Here is a 17,844-nt window from a genome sequence, read left to right as displayed (position 1 = left end):
CAGAGTCAGGCTCTTGCCGCGCTGTTCTCGACGAGCTCACAGACTCGTGCTTGGTTGGGATGTTCGTGACGTCCTCGAGTGGAGGATCGGCGGGAGGCAGTGAGTGGATGGTCGCGATCGGCGTAGCGTTCGTTGAGGACTCGGTTGACGTGGAAAGGTCGTGCTCGTCTAGAGGGGGCGGTGGGAGCGTGCGATCAGAAAGCTCAGGCAGAGGTTTAGAGGAGTCTAGGGTAGTAGGCGTTGCCGTTGAGCGCTGAGGCGGCCAGTCGGGCAGCGGGGGAGCTGGGGTATCTTTCTCTGAGAACGTCGGTCCTGTCCCTGTCCTTGTCCTTCGTAAGGCCGATGCGGTTGAAGAAGGCCTTCATGGGTCATATACAGCGCGCTGAGCGCGAGGAGGGCGAGGGGAGAGGCTGGGAGAACGTGGATACGAGGCCGACGCAGGGTCCGGGAGGGAGGAGGAGAGAGTGCTGATAGGTATCACACGCGCCTCGTGGCTTTTGCCTCCGTCACGTCGCTGCACATGGCCGCCCTCCCTGCACACAGCACAAAGCACATCGCCCTCCTTCGCTACCCCTTCCACGGCCACCTCTTCTACCTCGCACAGCGCGACAATGGCCTCACAAACGGCACCGCCCTCTGGCTCGGCGCGCAGTGTCTCTCCTTGTTCTTAGCCGACGCGCTCAGACGCCAGGCGCCTCCGGGGCGGCGGCTGCGAGCCATCGAACTCGGGAGTGGGATTGGGTTGTCGGCGTGCGTTGTTCCGGCAGTCGTTCATCTTCTATCTCATGTGGACTGCAGGCTGGCCTTGTGCTCCATGGGCTGGGACGTGCTCGCAACAGATCTGCCCGATGTCATTTCCGCCGTGCTCTCAAGCAACGTCGCGCGTAACACCTCGCAACTGCCCGTGGGCAGTGGCACCGTCCAAGTCCGTGCGCTCGACTGGACTGTGCCCCCAGATCAATGGGTATGGGACAACGCCACGTTCATAGGGTTGCCGGAGGGCCCAGAGGCGGATCATCCGGACCTCGTCGAGACACTCAGGCCACCGTTCGACCTGATCATCTCCTCCGACACGTTGTACGCCACCGAGATAGTCCAGCCGCTCTTTCGAACCCTGCATGCTCTCACCACGCTCTCGGCGAAGCATGGTTGCCGTTCACCACCGGTATATCTTGCCATAGAGCGACGAGACCCGTTGCTTATCGACCTTGCACTTGCGGATGCCGTAAGACTCTGGGATTTTACCGCTGAGCGCGTCCCACACAAGAAAATCGTCAAAGCGTTGGAAAAGGGCGGAGCGAACTGGGACAAGGAGGATTGGGACGATGTGGAGATCTGGAAGCTCACACGGAAAACAGACAGCTAATCTGTATCCGGCAACGTTTAATTGTTCGTGCTTTTGTTGTGTGCAGGTACGGAGAAACAACATCGATCTATACAATGCAAATGCAAGAGAAAAGAACGCGCGACCCGTCAGCAATGGGGCCGTCGTGTTGAGCTGTAGCGTAAGTGGTTGAATTCCCATGCCCATGCGAGATATCACCATGGGATGAGTGTCGTTGTACAGGGTAGTCATCGAGAGCATTGGGTATTAGACATCAGTGTCGTTTCATTGGACATGGTCATCCCGTTGCGTATGGGAGCCTAATTGCAAGGTTGCAACGGGCGGCGACGTCGCTCGGATCCTTGTTTTCGCTGATGCACTGGGACTGCATGGCATGCAGCAACCCTCATGATGAATGGGTGCCATTTGTTTGCACTCTGTATCACCACCATGACGCCAAATTAGAATTGTTCGCATTATATCAAGTCGAGGGCTTACGGAGTATTGCGACCGTCCGTGTCCATGTCTTCTCTGCGTGTAGCCACTAATCTGAGTGTTCTATCAAATCCGTGACTGGACTGAGTCGGTCATGTATGAGAGGTAGTTTCATATACGCAAAAAAATACGTCGCTCACCAAGTCTCTCCAAGTTTCCTCTTCATCGTTCTCGGTTTGTAGCTGGTAAACCTGCATGAACCCCTTGAAGCTGTGAAACACGGGTAAGTATACGGCCTCCAAATGCGTTTCATCCGAGCAAACGAGCATATAGCAGCTCAACGAGAGCTCAACGAGATACTCACGTAAGACCGCCATCTTCCGTCACGTCCAGGAACTCCATCAGTTCCTCCTTCGTCGCCTCATCGAACGGCGTGCCATTCGTATCGCGTGCCCACGTATCCAAACCTTCTGGCGAGAGATATGCCCCCTCAGGTGGCGAAAGCATCCCTGCAAACTTCTGCGGCGGAGGCCGTGGGGTGCAGTACTTCGCGAAAATGTGCTTCAGACAGAATTCCAGCTGCAGTTAATTGATCACCGCGTGTCAGACCGCCGTACTCAACGCAATCTAGTACGATCCGTACCTGAACTGAAATAGCACCATCATCGTCCAGCAGCTGGACCCCCTCAACGCCATTCCTGCGCCCCTGCCGTGTAGCTGGCTCCGGAGTCTCTGGACGTGGTGAATCCATCCGCAACTCCTCCACGTCGCGGTTCATGCCGGGCATTAAAGACCGTTCAGCGCAGCAACGGGAGACGATGAAGAGTATCCGAGAAGACGAGGAAAGCAGCCGTCGCGTACACTGAACGCGAACGAGACAGTGCTTGGACGCGGGGGTCGCGGTGCAGATGGCGCTTTCCCGAATAGGAATACAGATCGGTCCCACCACGAGTCTGGGACGGCTCAGGCTTCAGCGCTACAGGTCCACCACCTCCACCTTGCACCTTGACACTCATCATGGCAGCCACACGGGGGCAGCCGCTGTCCATTGAGAGCTTGCTGCAGAAGCAGAAGGAGGAGAAGGAGGCATCTTCCAAGGTAGGTCTCGTGTGTCATGTTGTAGCAATGTGCTGACCACCGCATATAGCCGAGATTCTTGACTAAGGAGCAGCGCGCAAAGCTCGCGGTCGAGAAGCGCGAGCAGGAGATACGGGAACAGAAGGAGCGGGATGAGCAGGCTAAGCGTGACCGCGACCGGTTAGAGCGCGAAGCTGAAGAAATCAGGGCCAGAGACCGCGAGAGGGAGCGGACGAGCAGGTACGGCGATAATGGCAGATGTCAGTGCTAGTCCCTCATCACGCCGCCGCAACTTTAGTGACTCTGTCCTCTGTTTTCTCTCACAGATGGTGACAGGTATGAGCGGGACAGGGGAAGAGATGAGAGAGGGGTGGATGGGAGATATGGGAGACGGGATGACCGCAGGGATCGACGACCGCAAGACGACAGACGCTCTGGCTCGTATCAAGGCGTCCCAACTGGTCCTCGTGCAGAACGAGGTAAAGCTCCCCCAACCGGCCCATCAGCGAACAGAGACGTATCTATGCCTCCCCCTCCTCCTCCCGTAAGCTCGACTGGCAACGGTACCACTGATTTAACGACCCCATCCGCGGCGTATGTTCCGCCCATGACGGAAAACGAGATTGACGCGATCCGCTCCCGCTACCTCGGCGTCGACAAGAAGAAGCGGAAGATTCGCAAAATGAACGACCGCAAGTTCGTCTTCGACTGGGACGAGCAAGACGACACGTTCAATGCGGAGACGCCTGCAGCCGTAGGTAGTCAGCGGCAGGGAGCGCAAATCATGTTCGGTCGTGGGCACATTGCTGGCATGGACGACGGTGGAGGCGTGCCTTCTGGCAGCAGGCGGAATGGGAATGAGAACGTCATGCAGCTGGTTGACCCTCTTGAACGAAGAAAGGCGGCCAAGAGCGGCCTGGACGAGAGGCACTGGTCGGAGAAGCCCCTCGAAGAAATGAAGGAGCGGGACTGGCGTATCTTTCGAGAAGACTTCAGCATCGCTACCAGAGGTCCGCTGTTGTATCTCCGTCGCGCGTTCCTGTCGCTGACGTTCCATGACAGGTGGTACAATCCCGCATCCCATTCGTTCATGGTCCGAGTCCGATATCCCTTCACAAATTCTGGATATCGTTGAGCATATTGGTTACAAAGAACCATCTCCCATTCAGCGACAAGCCATTCCCATCGGTCTGCAGAATCGTGACATCATTGGCATTGCAGAGACCGGTACGTCTGGGTGAGCGCATCGAATATTTGCCTTATTGACAGTCAATTAGGATCCGGTAAGACTGCTGCTTTCGTCATCCCCATGCTTGCGTTCATCTCCAACCTGCCGCCCTTCACCGACGAGAACAGACATCTCGGTCCTTATGCCCTTATCATGTCGCCGACGCGTGAGCTGGCACAGCAGATCGAGTCGGAGGCGAAGAAGTTCGCGGGACCTCTAGGGTTCACTTGTGTATCCATCGTCGGAGGAGTAAGTCACTGTGTATGGAATTTGCACAAACCTCCTCGCTCACCCTTGCCCTTCTAGCGTGCGGTTGAAGAGCAACAGTTCAACCTCCGTGCTGGTGCGGAGATCATCATCGCTACCCCCGGTCGTCTGAAGGATGTCATTGAGCGACATGTCATCGTCCTCTCTCAATGCCGGTATATCGTCATGGACGAGGCCGACAGAATGGTCAACCTCGGTTTCGAAGTCGATCTCACCTTCATCCTCGACAAGCTCCCCAGCGACACGATGGAGGGCGAGGACCAGGGCGAGCATATGGATGTCGATGGCGAAACCATGATTAAGAAGGGGCGCAACCGCGTTACGACGCTGTTTAGTGCAACGATGCCACCACCCGTCGAACGGCTAGCAAAGAAATACCTGAAAAGGCCAGCAATCATCACTATTGGTGAGGCGGGCAGGGCCGTGGACACGGTCGAGCAAAATGTGGAGTTCGTCAACGGAGACGAGAAAAAGAAGTGAGTGACACTTTGTCTATCTTGTCAGCTGAGCGCTGACTCTATACGTCGCAGGCAACGGGTGCTGGAGATCCTCAACAGTGGGACCTATCCCTCACCTATCATCGTCTTCGTCAATCAGAAGAAGACGGCAGACATGGTTGCGAAGGATCTTCAACGTGCAGGAGTAAGCACAGAATTAGTTATCTTGTGATGAATACTGATCACTCACTTCTTCAGTGGAGTGCTGCAACGTTGCATTCAGGCAAGAACCAAGAGCAGCGAGAGGCCGCGCTCCAGTCGCTGCGTACGGGCGACTCCGATGTTCTCGTCGCAACCGACCTTGCAGGTCGTGGGATCGATGTGCAGGATGTCAGTTTGGTCATCAACTACCAAATGGCCAATACTATCGAGGCATACGTTCACCGTATTGGTACGCCGCTGCGGTTCACTCGAATGGTCGTCGCTGACTTGAACTTCGCGTCGTAGGTCGTACTGGTCGTGCCGGCAAGCAAGGTACCGCGATCACCCTCCTGTCGAACGACGACGAAGAAGTAATGTACGTCCGATCATTGCTCTGTTTCAGTTTCTCCTTATCTGACCGTGTATCAATCACGCACCAACTATGCTCCCGTGGGGAATGCAGGTACGATCTGAAGCAAGGTACGGTGCCTTACGTTATCTCTCTCTCGTCAGCGGTGCACAGGCTGACTGCGACGGTCCCCAGAGATCTCGAAGAGCCCGGTGTCGAAAGTGCCCGCCGAACTCGCGAGGCACGAGGCGGCCCAGCACAAGGTGTCGAGGGAGATGAAGCGCAAGCGGGACGCAGACGACCAAGGCTGAGCGTCAGCCAATTGGTCATGTGGGGGATCTGCGCTGCTGTGGAAGGGAGATCATTCGTCACCGCGAGTGGGTGTAGGGTCTGGCAGCATGTATATGAACGAACGTGTGGTGAGAGACTTGTCGTAATGTGTATCCCTCAGTGTCATTTGCCTGACACCATCGTCCGTTCGCACTTCCTCCGTTCAAAGATTGTGCAAAGCAAATCGTAAAGCCCGTGCAATCAGGAAAGGGCTCCAAGTTACCTTTTCGCTCTTCCCAGGTAAGTCAATATGAACGCGGCTACTGTAGACCCTGTATACCACATGCCGAATTCTGCGCCGGGATGCTGAACAGGGCCCAAGCCAGGCCCGAGGGTTATTGCGTGCTCCATGGTGTTCCGGATCGTTTCGTTTGCTCTCCCGTCATTACCCCCAAGGGACATTCCAATTCTCCACCAGGTCGCGCGTCCGGCTTTCAATGAAACCCAAACCATACCTCCGTCCGGCTGTTCTCGGGACGTGCGTTTCAGACACGGAGCAGCCGGAGGATGTGTGCTCGGGGCGGAGGCGCGACAAACGCTGGCAGCGATCGGCCGATCGGCCCTTGGAGGTGGCGGCAGATAACGATCCGTGTGATCGCGCACGGGCACCAAGCGCCCGCGTGCCTCGGAGGGCTGCCGGCGACTGGCCGAAGTCCGCCGGAGGCATTTGTCAAGCATTTTATTTCGAGCAGGGTTGTGGCTCCTGCTTGGCCGACGGCGTCGCATCAATGTCGCGCTGACCCTGTGCGTATGACGCAGTCGCTCAATGCGGCTACACCTGCCTTGGATGGGCTGTGGCTGCGCGCTCCTGCCAGTGAGGCTAGAGACACTACCCAGCGTCCGGCATGTTGTCCTAGATTGTCCCCTTCTACGCCACAGACGTCATCATGCTAGATGGTGTTACGCCAAGTATCACTACGGCGAAGCATCCCCAGAAACCGTTCGAACGGGTCAACGAAACTACGGTGACTACCCAAGTTCTATGATCAGTGCGGGAAGGCATGTATCAGCGCCATCCATCTATGACCGCCTCTTTCGCACCTCCACTTTCACTTTCTGCCTTCGCAGGAAGCTGCGCAACCAGCGTCATAGCATCACTCAGATCTAAGTGAGTACTCATTGATGGCTTGGAACCGAGTGTGTACACTGATGCGGGGGAATGGGCTCGCGTTCCTACCTCAGTTAACGTTAGGCACGACCGCACCCCCGCATTTCGACACCAGATCCTCCATTCGCGTAGGTGGCGTTCCGCAGGCGGGCACTTCTCAAGTGATCACCGAGGGGGAGTGTTAGTCCCCGGGACGCTGGTCTGCCGAGGTCTAGGGCGAAGCTAACTTCCAGTTCAGCTCTCTACGTACATAAAAGTAGGTCGACTTCACCTGGAGCTCGTAGTCCGGCGCCCCACAGACGAGCACGCCCCGCAGCGCTGCTCGGAACTCAGTCACGTCCGTGCTCACACGACCGATGTACGCACCGCGTTCTGATCGCCACCCTGTCTTGCGCCGCGTTGACCAGCCTCAGTGCTGCCTGCGGGGCTCTAGGCTCACGAGTGCGTGGGGTGACAAGCATTGTTTGGTGTTGGTGAAGCGATTAATGTGATGGCCTTCATTGCAGCTGGGACATCAAATCGCGCCTCGCGCCTCCGATCGCGAGGTCAATTCATTATAGTGGGCCACGCGGCAATTGTGGGGTTAATACGCCACCAACAAGACAATCGACCCATCGAGGGGGCGGTCTCAGTCTGGGGCCCCAATACCTGTGTGGCAACGCAGATGACCAGCCGCAGCTTCGAGACAATCACTTGGATCAGGTGTCGTGACGAGCCTGTTTGCATGCACTAATAGTGCTTCTCGAAGCTGCCAAGTACTGACGTGGGCCATGACCATCCGAGTCGCGACCCAAGATATTCCCTTGTTTCGTCGCAACAAACGAGAGCGGCGCGCATATATGTGTGGGCATAGGAAAGTCTTACCGTATGATACGTCTTCGAGACGGGCTGTGCTAACGGTGCAGATGGGCCCCTCTACGTTCCATTCACCCTTTGGCAGGCTGTGTGAGCCCATACCCACCGTATGCCACGACCAAGCATCGGGTCGGGCAATAACTGGCAGCGAACGGGAATACGGCGTCGCTACTAGACTGTGATGTATCAGTCACGACATGAGACTACTATTGCTGTAGGAACAGACTGGAACAACACCTATCAGCAAGTAGCAACTGCGCCCGTCACTTGTACTCGCCACTCGACGCTAAGTAGGTGTGTAGCAGGACGCGAAGGTAGCGGAACGCTGGTGAACGTTCAAACGTTCACGGGAGACGTCCCAGGAGCCCGGGCCTCGAGGCACCCCCGCTACCTCACTGCCCAGTCGGTGCTACGCCCGAATCACAAACACACGCACACGCCGCAATGCTCGCATGCTCAATCAGGGCCACTTGATTCCGAAGAGCGGACGCGCGGGGATGCGGTGGATGATCCCCAAATGATCCCGTCCGGCGGTAGCATGAACACTGATGTGCATTGGAACGCCGAGCGCCATACTCGGTCGAGGTCATACACACATCTGGGCGGTAGCGAGCAGCTATGCGTGTTGCAGCTGTCAGCTGTCCCCACCGTACATACTGGGGTGCTAACGACGGGCGGGGGCCACATCCCAGCAAGATCCGCCCGCGTCCCCGTCTCCAGCCTGCGCTCCCAAGCCCGCCGCGGCACGCGCGCGGGGAGGCTCTAAACCTCCTCCGACAATAGCACGGCGCAGGGCGTACCTGCCGCCCGGAGAGCGCGTACCCACACCGTACTCGCGAGCCTGTCAGCGAATCACGCGCACGGACGAGGGCGCGACGTCGTTGGCTGCCGATGATAGCTATGGGATGCGGGGATGGGAACATTGCGTGCAGCGGACGTACGGCACGCCTGGATCCGGGAGGGCGTGGCGAACCGCAGAAGGGGCTTCGTGGCGCTTGGGAAGGTGCACAGTCAGATTAGCGGTGACTTGGCTGTCGACGCGGGTCGTGACGCATCTGGATGGGAGTGGCTTACTTAGGCTCGGTATTGAGTTGTCAAATGCAGGAACGTCTGAGGACGGATCCTCACTGGCAGGCCTCAGAGCTTGCAGAGGACCGAGGTCATCGTACCGAGTCTGAGCGTTCAGTATGTCGGAGGCCGCATAACTTTGAATCAAGGAGGGTCCTTCTGGAGCGCTTCGCGTTCCCGTCAGAGGTCAGAAGGCTACTGAACTCTGATGACGTTGTGCCTCGCAGAGGGCTAGGGTACACATAGTTACGGCAAGGCGGATAGGAGTACGAATGCACTGGATAGGCAAGGCAGAGGCCGCTCGGTCTCAGTCTAGGAGAACTTGGGTGACTTGTACTCGAGGTACGAGCAGTACCAAAGCCAGCAGTCACGATAAGTGGGCGTTGCGGAGGGCGTTCTCGGCCTCTCGCGTATCCAGTGAGTTGGAGTAAGTACCCGGCTTCGAATCAGCAGCTTGGGAGCCCGCCTTCCCGAGATCGACGATTGGCTCTCGAGCAAGCGGCGCTGCGTTCCCGCCGGGAGTTCCGGGAACAGTGTTGAGTGACTTCTCGGGCACTCCACTTGCTAATCCTGTGCGCGAGCTGCTCTACGTACGCGTTCAATCACCTACGCCGCGAGCTGTAGTACGTGATGCGCGCAGGGTCCTCTACGAACGTGTCCAGAACTTCATCAGCTAAAATGGAGGAACATTGCGGCTGTGGGATGTACTTACAGCTGCCGCGTGGGCCGGGTGGCCTCGGAATCCAGAACTTAGATACGACGATAGGTATGGAGGACTTCGACGACTAACCGAGGACAGACGTGAGCTCAGGAACGAATGGCGACGCGCACCTGGCTTGGATCCGCGTCTGAGGAACTGCGCTGTTTGAGCAGCGCTGAGACCCAAGGGGGCCGGCTGGGTGGTATGGGTGCGATGACCTGCCGCGGCACAGCGCCGTGCGAGTGCCGATTACACGCCAAGTCAGCAAGTGAGTATGGCCCATGGAAATGCTGATACAGCCCTTGCGCGCGCCGAACCAGTAAGTGTAAGGCTGAGATTTGAGTTGTGTCTGACATTGGTCTGACAGCACCTCCGTCGGGGCGGTATGAAGAGGACCCGTAGACCGGTTACTACGGATTTGAAGAGGCCGGGGCGGCGCGGGCTTTGAGCGGTCGCCGCATGGCAAGCTTGGTCGGGGCGGAGATGGTCGAGGGCGCTGGACACGGGCAGTGTTGGGCTCCATGACACTGACAGCGAGAATTATGAGTGAAGGCTGTTTCGGAGAGGGCGGAGAATCCTCTGGGCGACGCGGGGCTGGCGGGGCGGGCGACGAAAAGAGCAGAGGTGATCGCTGGAGATGAAGTCGTGTGCCCAGCTGGCAGCGTCATGCGCAGAGCAATGCGTGGCGGGTGCCCAGCGCAGATCCCAGCTGCGCACGTCCGTCTTCCATCCTGGGCCGCCCTTGGCCGCCCGCGAGCAGAAGCAAGCGGCGGCGGCGCGGCGCCAAATGGGGCAGGTAGCCGGAGCAACGGCGGGCCCGGCTCGGGCACGCCGGAGCGAAGTGACGTCGATACAAAGCCGATTGGCTCGTCCCATGCGGCCGATGACGGCCCTCGCTTACCCAATCGGGCACCGTTTGGCGCGGGTGCACGAATACGCGACGCGGACGAGCCGGCCTCCACCGCGCACACTGCGCGCGACACCCGCGCGGGCAGCGTCGGGGGCAGCGGGGCCACGTCGGGGCACGCGCGGTCGGACACCAATGGCTGTGTTGCGCTGTGCGAGAGGCCTGGCAGCGCGAGAACGCGCGAGGAAGGTCGGCTCGGACGCGGATTGGACTCGGATTGGGTAGTCGACTGGGCAGATGCGCTCGGCAGGCGTGCCGAGGGCGAAGGCAGCGGACGCAGCGCAGTCTGCTGGGTGCGCATGCAGACTGGGGCCGGGGACGGTGGCCGCTGCTGGCGGTGGCGAGCAGCGTGCTTTGGCCGAAAGCTAGGGGCTCGCTGCACAGATGACGAGACGGGGGGCAGGAGCGGGGCAGCGGTGGGAGGAGAGCTCGCGTGGGGGAGAATTTCCGGACCGAGATCTGAGATGCGCTGCCGAGTGATGCGCGCCATAAACGACTGCCCTCCGTCTCTTGTCCAGCAGCCATATCTCCCCACCCTCTCCGTCGTCCCTCGCCCCCTCCTCATCGTCTGCAGCGGCGTCCCCACCATGCTCTCAGCCCGCCCCATGCAGCCCCTCCCCCTCTCGATACCCCCCACCCCCGCCGCAGACCTCCCCCATCCTCCCCTCGTTCACTCCCCCGCCGCTCACCCATCACCCCGCATTGACACCTCCCCATCGACTCCTGCCACCGCACGCCTCGTCCAGCCTACTGCGCCCTCAATACCGTTCCCTCCAGACCAGCGGCAGCTCTCTCATGCGCTGAACGCGTCTGGCGACGGCAGTGCCCCTCCAAGCAGTGCTTTCAAGGAGCAGGTTGGTCCCCTTGTCCTCGCCCCGTCGGTGCGATCCGCTGAGCTCAGCTAACCGTCCCCACAAATGCGCCTTGCTTCATCTCTGCCAGGCTCCTCAGCCAACAAGGCGGCCGTCTCGTTCGCGTTTCCTCTCCACAGCCTTCACTCCGCGCAAGCGGTCCCCGTCTCCCCAGAGTCCGGGTGAGCCTTCCGCCAGCGCGCCTTCGGACACGCTAGGCGTGCCTTCCGCAAGCCGCTCTGTCTTCAAGCGTCGACCGAGCCAGTCCAACATGCCATTGGTCTCTAACCCGCCTTCTCCCCCGCGCGTGTCTCCCGACAGTGAGCACCCGCATCCGCTGCCCGACATGTCCGACAGCGCAGTTCCTACACCCAACGGTGTGGCTTCTTCCGCCAGCTCTGTCAATACCAAGAAGGACAAGCATTTGCCCGGTCCTCTGCACGACCTCAAGCGATTCCTGAACCACCACATCCCTCATCCGCACGGGCATCACGCCAGTGCGTCTACCACTCCCGGCTCCATGGTTGCTGCTCCGCCTCCGGATACATCCGTCGCTCCTCTCGACCAGCGCCGTGGCGTGCACTTTGACCAGTCCAGTTTACTGGATGCTGCTGGTGTTGCGACGCCCGCAGGCTATCATAGCACTGCTCCCGGCACTCCGGCAAACAACGATTCGACAGACTACGTTAATGGTAATACAGAATCAGGAAAGCATTCATCACGCTTCTCGACCTTCTTGAAGAAGGATCGGAAGGAGGCCAGGGATAGACTTTTGACCGAGGGCCGTGTGCGGCCATCGCGCAAATCGAGCATGGGCAAAACGCCCTCGCCAGGCGCGTCCGACACTACCGGCAGCGGCAGCAGCAAGCGCAGCTCACGCTCGCCGTCGCGGACGATCGACTCGCAGTCGAGCCCTGCCTCTGGGTCTGGCTCGCCGACCTCCACTGCACCCACGACGGCCCCTCCTACGTCGAGCTCCGGCCACTCAGGGGAGACGTCCAAGCACTTTGTCGCTCCGTCGGCACATCGCGACGGCCACACGCCAGGCTACGTCGTGCCGAGCCTCTCGACGGCAACGCACGCGCACCTGAGCAAGAAGTACGGCAAATGGGGTCGTGTGCTCGGTAGTGGTGCAGGCGGAACCGTGCGCCTGATCAAGGCGCCGGCGAAGCAGGGCGGAATAACGTTCGCGGTGAAGGAGTTCCGGCCCAAGAGACAGGGCGAGAGCGAGCGCGAGTACCAGAAGAAGGTCACTGCGGAGTTCTGTGTGGGCAGCACGCTCAAGCACAAGAACATCATCGAGACGGTGGACATTGTCACGGATCACGGGCATTACTATGAGGTGTGTACAGTGTTTTTTTTTCGTGTTGGTTCGTCCTCTGACTGCGCATATAGGTAATGGAGTATGCGCCATACGACCTCTTCAGCGTGGTTATGTCCGGAAGCATGTCGCGCCCCGAGATCTACTGCGTCTTCCGGCAGATTTGCGACGGAGTCGAATACTTGCACTCGCTCGGGCTAGCGCATCGCGACCTGAAGCTCGACAACTGCGTCATGACGAAGAATAACGTCGTGAAGCTCATCGACTTCGGCACCGCGACGGTGTTCCACTACCCGGGCAAGAAGACGACGCTCGCGACGGGCGTCGTGGGGAGCGACCCGTACCTCGCACCAGAGGTCATCAACGCAGAGAGCTACGACCCGCGCAAGACGGATGTTTGGAGCGTCGCGATCATCTTCATGTGCATGGTCCTCAGACGGTTCCCGTGGAAGATTCCGGATTCGAAGACGGACGCGAGCTTCAGAGCGTTCGTCCAGGCACATCCTGACCTCAGCGAGAAGCCTAAGGAGACTCCGAAGACGATCGAGTGCGCGAACTCCGAGTCATGCGAGAAGCTACAGGATAAGAACGGGCTTCAGGAAGAGCAGCCGGCGGAGAAGTCGAAGGCACTGTCGATCGCGTCGTCCAATACCTCCGTCGCCCGGTCGGATAAGTTGTCGAGAGACGGCTCCCGGTCATCTAGCTCGGGGACGGAGGGCTCTGATATCGAACTGGACCCGCGCCGCAAAGTGCTTGGCTCGAGCGTGCTGTCTCGCTCGACCGCGACGTTGCCCGCCGTCTTCTTGAACGGCCACACCGACGCCCGAGCGGATCCTGACCCGTCCGTGCGCAAGTTCGCGCGCCCTGCGGACTCGACGGAATCCCTGCCTGCGCCGCCGTCGCCACAACTGTTCTTCAAACCTCCTCCTGTCCACTCCGACAGCGGCCTGACAGTGCTCGCGCTCCCAGCTGCAAGGATGGACGGCAAGTCTTCCAAGGAGAGTACTTCGGCCTCCAGGCCTGAGACACAGAAGGGGCAGGCGCGCGAAGTGCAACTCGCGACGACTGAGGCTGCCCAGGGCGCAGTGACTGAAGCGCAGAAGTCACAGTCGAGCACGACGAGTGACACTCCGAAGCCGTCGACGACCACGCCCGCCCCAGCCAAGAAGGACCACAACGCGACCATTCGGCCCCGGCGGCGCGCGGACAGCAAGGCGAGCGTCACTACCTTTCATCAAGGCGGCGCCGAGTCTATCTTCCGCTTGCTCCCCCGCGAGTCGCGCTCTGCGATCCGGCGCATGATGCACATCGAGCCCTCGGCGCGGTGCACCCTCACGGATCTCCTATACGGGAAGGGCAAGTCGGACGACCTGCTCTGCGGGTGCCGCTCGCATGCGCGTGACGGCCCGGCGTGCCAGGACCATGCCCATGCCCCAGAGGACCAGGACGACGGCGATTCGTGGCTGCGGAGCATCGTCCCCTGCTCGGAGCCTGGCGCGAAGCCGACCCACACGCATATCAAGGTCGCCGTCGACGAGAAGCAGGGCAAGCGGAGGTTCTTTTAGCAGGCCTCCATGTCTTTGTCCCTCAGGCTCCCCCTCATGTCCCCGCCCACGGACTCGCATCGTTCCCCATGCATCATCCAGCATACAGCATAGGTCTGTTCCCAATTCTTTATTGTTCATCTTCGTTGTTGTTATTCCCATCGCCCTCGCCGTTCGCTCGGACGCTCGCATCTCACAGCTGTGCATAGAGCCCGCCTGCTTGCTTCATCTTCGTCTTGTTTGGGCCGTTCGTCCTGCACGCCCTGCCCGTTCGTTTGCGCCCCCGCCCGCGTCCGTCCTGCATGCGCCCGACGATCCTTGCCGTTGCCATAGATCTTCGCAGCGGGACGGGGCGGCCCAAAACACAAATGTACATGTTTATGATAGTGAAGTTAGAGAAAATGCTCCTGTACTAGTAATAAAGTCTAACCAATACTGCGATGCATTTATTTGGACAGTCTGGTGCTCGTGGGTCAACGTGCCTCGGTGGTATGACGATGACACGTAAATGAGATAAGATGACTGTATTGCGAAGGTTCCAAGTATCCAGGGAACGGAGATGAAGTACATGGCAAGCAGGCAGTCAAAGATCAGTGGGATGCTTCTCCCTCGTTAGAGCTCGTCTCGGCGAGGTTTAGCTTCGCCTTCGCCGTTGCCCTTCGACGCGGTCTTCTTCTTCCCGGTACCCTTTCCCTGGCTGCCCTTCTCGTCACTTCGCTTCTCATCTTTGACGCCATATCCTGCCGCACGGAGCGCATCGGCCAGCTGATCTCCTGCCGCATCCAGCTGGACCTGAAGATCTTCGCCGCCCAGATCGAGGTCGAGGTCGAGGTCGATGAACTCGATCATGACTTCGCCGTTGTCGTCCTCGAGGTCTTCGACGAACACGTCCGTGCCCGGCCCCGTCCTCATCGCATCCTTCTCCAGAAATTTGGCGAGTGCCTGGCGGATGATGTCGCGCGGCACCTTGGGTTCCGTGGCGGGTTCCGGTGGAGGAGGCGCGATGACTGGTTTCGTCTTTTTCGGCACCTTGAGCGGGCGGTCCGCTGCCTGCAGGGACCTGTCCGCGCTCTGGTACTCGGCCTCGTCGAGGATCTCACGGCAGCGGATGAAGGCTTCGTTGCGGTCGTCGACACGCGACTTGAAGCCGGGCACACCGCACAGCCGTGGGGTGGCGATGTGCAGCACGTAGTGACATGTCAGGGTTTCCTTGACGAAGAGGATGGTGTCTGTCATCGTCATCGAGCAATGGAACTGACGTGGGACCGCAGGATCGTCAGCGCTGTCGCGGAATGCGAGAAGCGAACGGCAGGCAGACCTGGACTTCGATCTCACGCTTCTTGCCCGTCTTGTCGCAGTGCGACCCGTCGCCCCAGCGCTGCACGAGATAGTGCGAGCGTGCCCCGCGAGCGAGTTCGACGTTCGCAGCGATGGCGGCCTGTTCTGCAACGGTGAGATCTGCGCCGGGTTCTGGAGTCGGTGGGGCTCGCCCCAGGGTGTAGGCTTCCCACTGCAGGAGCGAATAATTAGCCATGTGTCATGCGTGGCGATGCACAGATACTTACTTCCGCGTCTTCCTCGGGGTGTATTCGCCTGAATCGACATCAACTGTTGGGTTACGCTAGTGGCTGTAAGGGAAAATGGGCTCACCTTGCCGATTGTTGGCCTGTTGAGGTAGCTCGTGGAATTGACGGACATGTGAATTGTGGCAATAAGCATAGGTGAACCAGCCTTGCCTGTGCTAGAATCTCATTCATTCAGAGCGCGCGCAGCACTTGACATTGTTACTCACGTAGAGGCACTTGCCGTTAAGTGGTTGCAAGAGGGACCAGCCGGACAGTGGTGATACGTCTGGTTCCGGTTCGTTCGCAATGGTTGCAGTGCTTTCGTCTGGTGGGGCGGAATAAGACACAGGTATGTCATCCGAGGACCCAGCCGCATGAGTTCTAGGCTGTAGTTGGACTCCGTCCGGGTGTCTGGCTGTCCAGAGGGCGGTCAATACCGCACCGCCGCTGCCCAGTTGACAAAGGAATCACGGACTGCAGGTGTGGAACCGATGCCCTGCTCTGCACCGCCTTCGATGCTCTTGGGCGAGCCACTATGCCATGCTGTGTCGCTCCACTCCCATGTCTCGTCGAGAAACTCTGCCTGGCCGCCCTTGAGGCCTTCGCGCAGCCACCGCTCGGCGGTCTCGTTCAGGACAGGGAGGCCGTTCACGTACGCCACGCGGTACTTTGGGAATGCATAGGGATCCTGTGGGAGCAGCGAGCGGTGCAAACTCGCCGACACAAGAAGCGACAGCGAGAGGGGCACCAGACACAGCGAGAGCATTGTGCGCGACGACGAGGCTGAGCAGCAGGAGAGCAGTCCGGGAGCTCAGCCACCGCGACGCGGCCGTCACGTGCACGGCGATGTGCGAACACGTTGCAGGCGTTGTGGCGCGAATGAATCGGAGATCCATCGGAGAGGGCGCGACTCCCGCGCGGCGCCCTAATTGAGCTGCCCAATGCGGCGAATCAGAAGGGCGAGCTGACTGATGGAATACGCTCTCCGCCGAGACCGAGGAGGAGAGTCCCGAGAGACCTGTGCCGTCGCTGCTCCCGTCTTGCGGACGTGCATGGTGCTGGTCGTGCGACGTCGTTGATGCGCACAGCGTGCCTCCCATTCCGTGCCCCGACGTCCGCCACATATCGCTGCGGCTGGGGAACGTCGACGGCATGTGGCCGGATATTTCCTGCTGTTATCTGATTATAATGTTCTGCATAGTCCATCAAACACTCCCTGACTAACAAAGTCCGCCGAAAGAACAACTATTTCGTTCCTGGCCAGGTGGGTGTCTATCAATATGCGGGGAGCCTCTCGCTTGTCTCCCAGTCCCCCAGCGAGCACATTGGCCCTTCTCGCCTGACACGGCGTCAAGGAGGGCGGCTGAGCTCGCCTGGCGGTCGACAGAATTACGTACGATTGGCCTGTGAATCTCGTTTTCATGGAAGGCCTGATTCTCCAGATAATAATCACTCTTTCGGGAATATTGCACGCGAGAGAACTCTATTAGGGGAAATACTCGTTAAAACGAGGGCACTGAACACCTTTCGCGCTTCCCTCTTCCCCTCATCCCGCCTACCGTCCCCCGCCTCCTGTCAGCCCCTCCCCACCATGCCGGACTCGCCGCCACGCGAGGACCCGCCGAGGACAAGAAGACGAGCTCGAGGACAATGGCGGCGAGCCAGAGACTGGTCAGTTAGGTTCCAACTCCGGTTTATGCGGCAAGCGCGCGCGTTCTCATAGTCCCACTACTGTGTGCTACCAGCTGAAGTCGAAGCACAATTGGAGCCCGCACAGCCCGTCAAGCGTGGACGAGGCCGTCCACGAGGCTCGAAGAACAAGAAGACTCTTGCTGCTCAGGCAGCCACCACAGGCAGCTCAACAGCAGGCGCGTCGTCCGATGCTCCGTGAAACGACCGAGAGGCCGTCCGCGCAAGGTTTGTCGTCAGACCATTGCTCGATTGCTGTGAACATGATGCGATCTTCCTTGTTCTCTTCACAGCGGCCTGCGGAGGATGAGGCACCCTCGGAGCCGAAACCGAAGCGTAAACGAGGTAGACCACCCAAGACAAGCCCGCTGAGGCCCCAGCAGAGCCAGAGGGCGGCGAGGGTGAGGCAGAGGCCGCGGAGTCGAGCGAACCTCCCAAGAAGAAGAGAGGACGACCGCCCAAGAACAAGAACGCCAGCTCCTGAGTAGCTGAGTTACTACTCCCTATTCCTCGCACGACCTGTCCTGTGGACAGATATATCCCTCGACGACTACCCTACGCATCGAGCGACCGCCTCACGACACGCCA

The 17,844-nt window shown here is 59.3% G+C and overlaps 5 protein-coding genes across 5 annotated transcripts; 3 read left to right on the top strand and 2 right to left on the bottom strand.

The window, feature by feature from the left end:
• Positions 1-520: 520 nt before the first annotated feature.
• Positions 521-1,366, top strand: B0H18DRAFT_869423 (uncharacterized protein; the record flags this gene model as incomplete). Its single annotated transcript, XM_048040019.1, has 2 exons — positions 521-750; positions 799-1,366. The coding sequence occupies 2 exons, from the start codon at positions 521-523 to the stop codon at positions 1,364-1,366; spliced, it is 798 nt and encodes a 265-aa protein (XP_047898476.1).
• A 280-nt stretch (positions 1,367-1,646) lies between these two features.
• On the bottom strand, positions 1,647-2,674 carry B0H18DRAFT_977410 (uncharacterized protein). The gene is made up of 4 exons (XM_048044245.1): positions 2,403-2,674; positions 2,124-2,338; positions 1,960-2,029; positions 1,647-1,902 (listed from the first exon to the last, which is right to left on the bottom strand). The coding sequence occupies exons 1-4, from the start codon at positions 2,544-2,546 to the stop codon at positions 1,819-1,821; spliced, it is 513 nt and encodes a 170-aa protein (XP_047898475.1). The 5' UTR covers positions 2,547-2,674; the 3' UTR covers positions 1,647-1,818.
• B0H18DRAFT_977403 (pre-mRNA-splicing ATP-dependent RNA helicase PRP28) lies at positions 2,646-5,839 on the top strand. Its single transcript, XM_048044244.1, has 10 exons — positions 2,646-2,857; positions 2,907-3,096; positions 3,163-3,846; positions 3,899-4,063; positions 4,114-4,313; positions 4,371-4,807; positions 4,862-4,973; positions 5,027-5,219; positions 5,276-5,449; positions 5,514-5,839. Exons 1-10 carry the CDS (start codon positions 2,777-2,779, stop codon positions 5,627-5,629), a joined length of 2,352 nt encoding a protein of 783 aa, XP_047898474.1. The 5' UTR covers positions 2,646-2,776; the 3' UTR covers positions 5,630-5,839.
• A 4,885-nt stretch (positions 5,840-10,724) lies between these two features.
• B0H18DRAFT_977381 (uncharacterized protein) lies at positions 10,725-14,460 on the top strand. The gene is made up of 4 exons (XM_048044243.1): positions 10,725-11,140; positions 11,229-12,475; positions 12,501-12,502; positions 12,531-14,460. Exons 1-4 carry the CDS (start codon positions 10,751-10,753, stop codon positions 14,021-14,023), a joined length of 3,132 nt encoding a protein of 1,043 aa, XP_047898473.1. The 5' UTR covers positions 10,725-10,750; the 3' UTR covers positions 14,024-14,460.
• Positions 14,461-16,383, bottom strand: B0H18DRAFT_977377 (uncharacterized protein). The gene is made up of 7 exons (XM_048044242.1): positions 16,043-16,383; positions 15,913-15,982; positions 15,795-15,892; positions 15,653-15,743; positions 15,568-15,575; positions 15,321-15,512; positions 14,461-15,256 (listed from the first exon to the last, which is right to left on the bottom strand). Exons 1-7 carry the CDS (start codon positions 16,331-16,333, stop codon positions 14,615-14,617), a joined length of 1,392 nt encoding a protein of 463 aa, XP_047898472.1. The 5' UTR covers positions 16,334-16,383; the 3' UTR covers positions 14,461-14,614.
• Positions 16,384-17,844: the final 1,461 nt, after the last annotated feature.

The sequence above is a fragment of the Fomitopsis serialis genome (genome assembly GCF_022376445.1).
Source record: "Fomitopsis serialis strain Sig1Antser10 chromosome Unknown B0H18scaffold_5, whole genome shotgun sequence".
Classification (NCBI taxonomy): Eukaryota; Fungi; Basidiomycota; class Agaricomycetes; order Polyporales; family Fomitopsidaceae; genus Fomitopsis; species Fomitopsis serialis.
This window is presented reverse-complemented; position numbering and strand designations above follow the sequence as displayed.

Excerpts from the sequence above, each read along its gene's own strand:
- B0H18DRAFT_977410 (XM_048044245.1), bottom strand. The coding sequence starts at position 2,546 with ATGCCCGGCATGAACCGCGACGTGGAGGAGTTGCGGATGGATTCACCA. Across the intron at positions 2,030-2,123 it reads ACGGAAGATGGCGGTCTTAC|CTTCAAGGGGTTCATGCAGG; the intron begins GTGAGTATCTCG and ends CGTGTTTCACAG. Across the intron at positions 1,903-1,959 it reads AGGAAACTTGGAGAGACTTG|TCCAGTCACGGATTTGATAG; the intron begins GTGAGCGACGTA and ends TGACCGACTCAG.
- B0H18DRAFT_977403 (XM_048044244.1), top strand. The coding sequence starts at position 2,777 with ATGGCAGCCACACGGGGGCAGCCGCTGTCCATTGAGAGCTTGCTGCAG. Across the intron at positions 4,314-4,370 it reads GTGTATCCATCGTCGGAGGA|CGTGCGGTTGAAGAGCAACA; the intron begins GTAAGTCACTGT and ends TTGCCCTTCTAG. Across the intron at positions 4,974-5,026 it reads AGGATCTTCAACGTGCAGGA|TGGAGTGCTGCAACGTTGCA; the intron begins GTAAGCACAGAA and ends TCACTTCTTCAG.
- B0H18DRAFT_977381 (XM_048044243.1), top strand. The coding sequence starts at position 10,751 with ATGCGCTGCCGAGTGATGCGCGCCATAAACGACTGCCCTCCGTCTCTT. Across the intron at positions 11,141-11,228 it reads GCAGTGCTTTCAAGGAGCAG|GCTCCTCAGCCAACAAGGCG; the intron begins GTTGGTCCCCTT and ends CATCTCTGCCAG.
- B0H18DRAFT_977377 (XM_048044242.1), bottom strand. The coding sequence starts at position 16,333 with ATGCTCTCGCTGTGTCTGGTGCCCCTCTCGCTGTCGCTTCTTGTGTCG. Across the intron at positions 15,983-16,042 it reads GCATCGGTTCCACACCTGCA|CCAGACACCCGGACGGAGTC; the intron begins GTCCGTGATTCC and ends CCCTCTGGACAG. Across the intron at positions 15,744-15,794 it reads TTAACGGCAAGTGCCTCTAC|CACAGGCAAGGCTGGTTCAC; the intron begins GTGAGTAACAAT and ends ATGAGATTCTAG.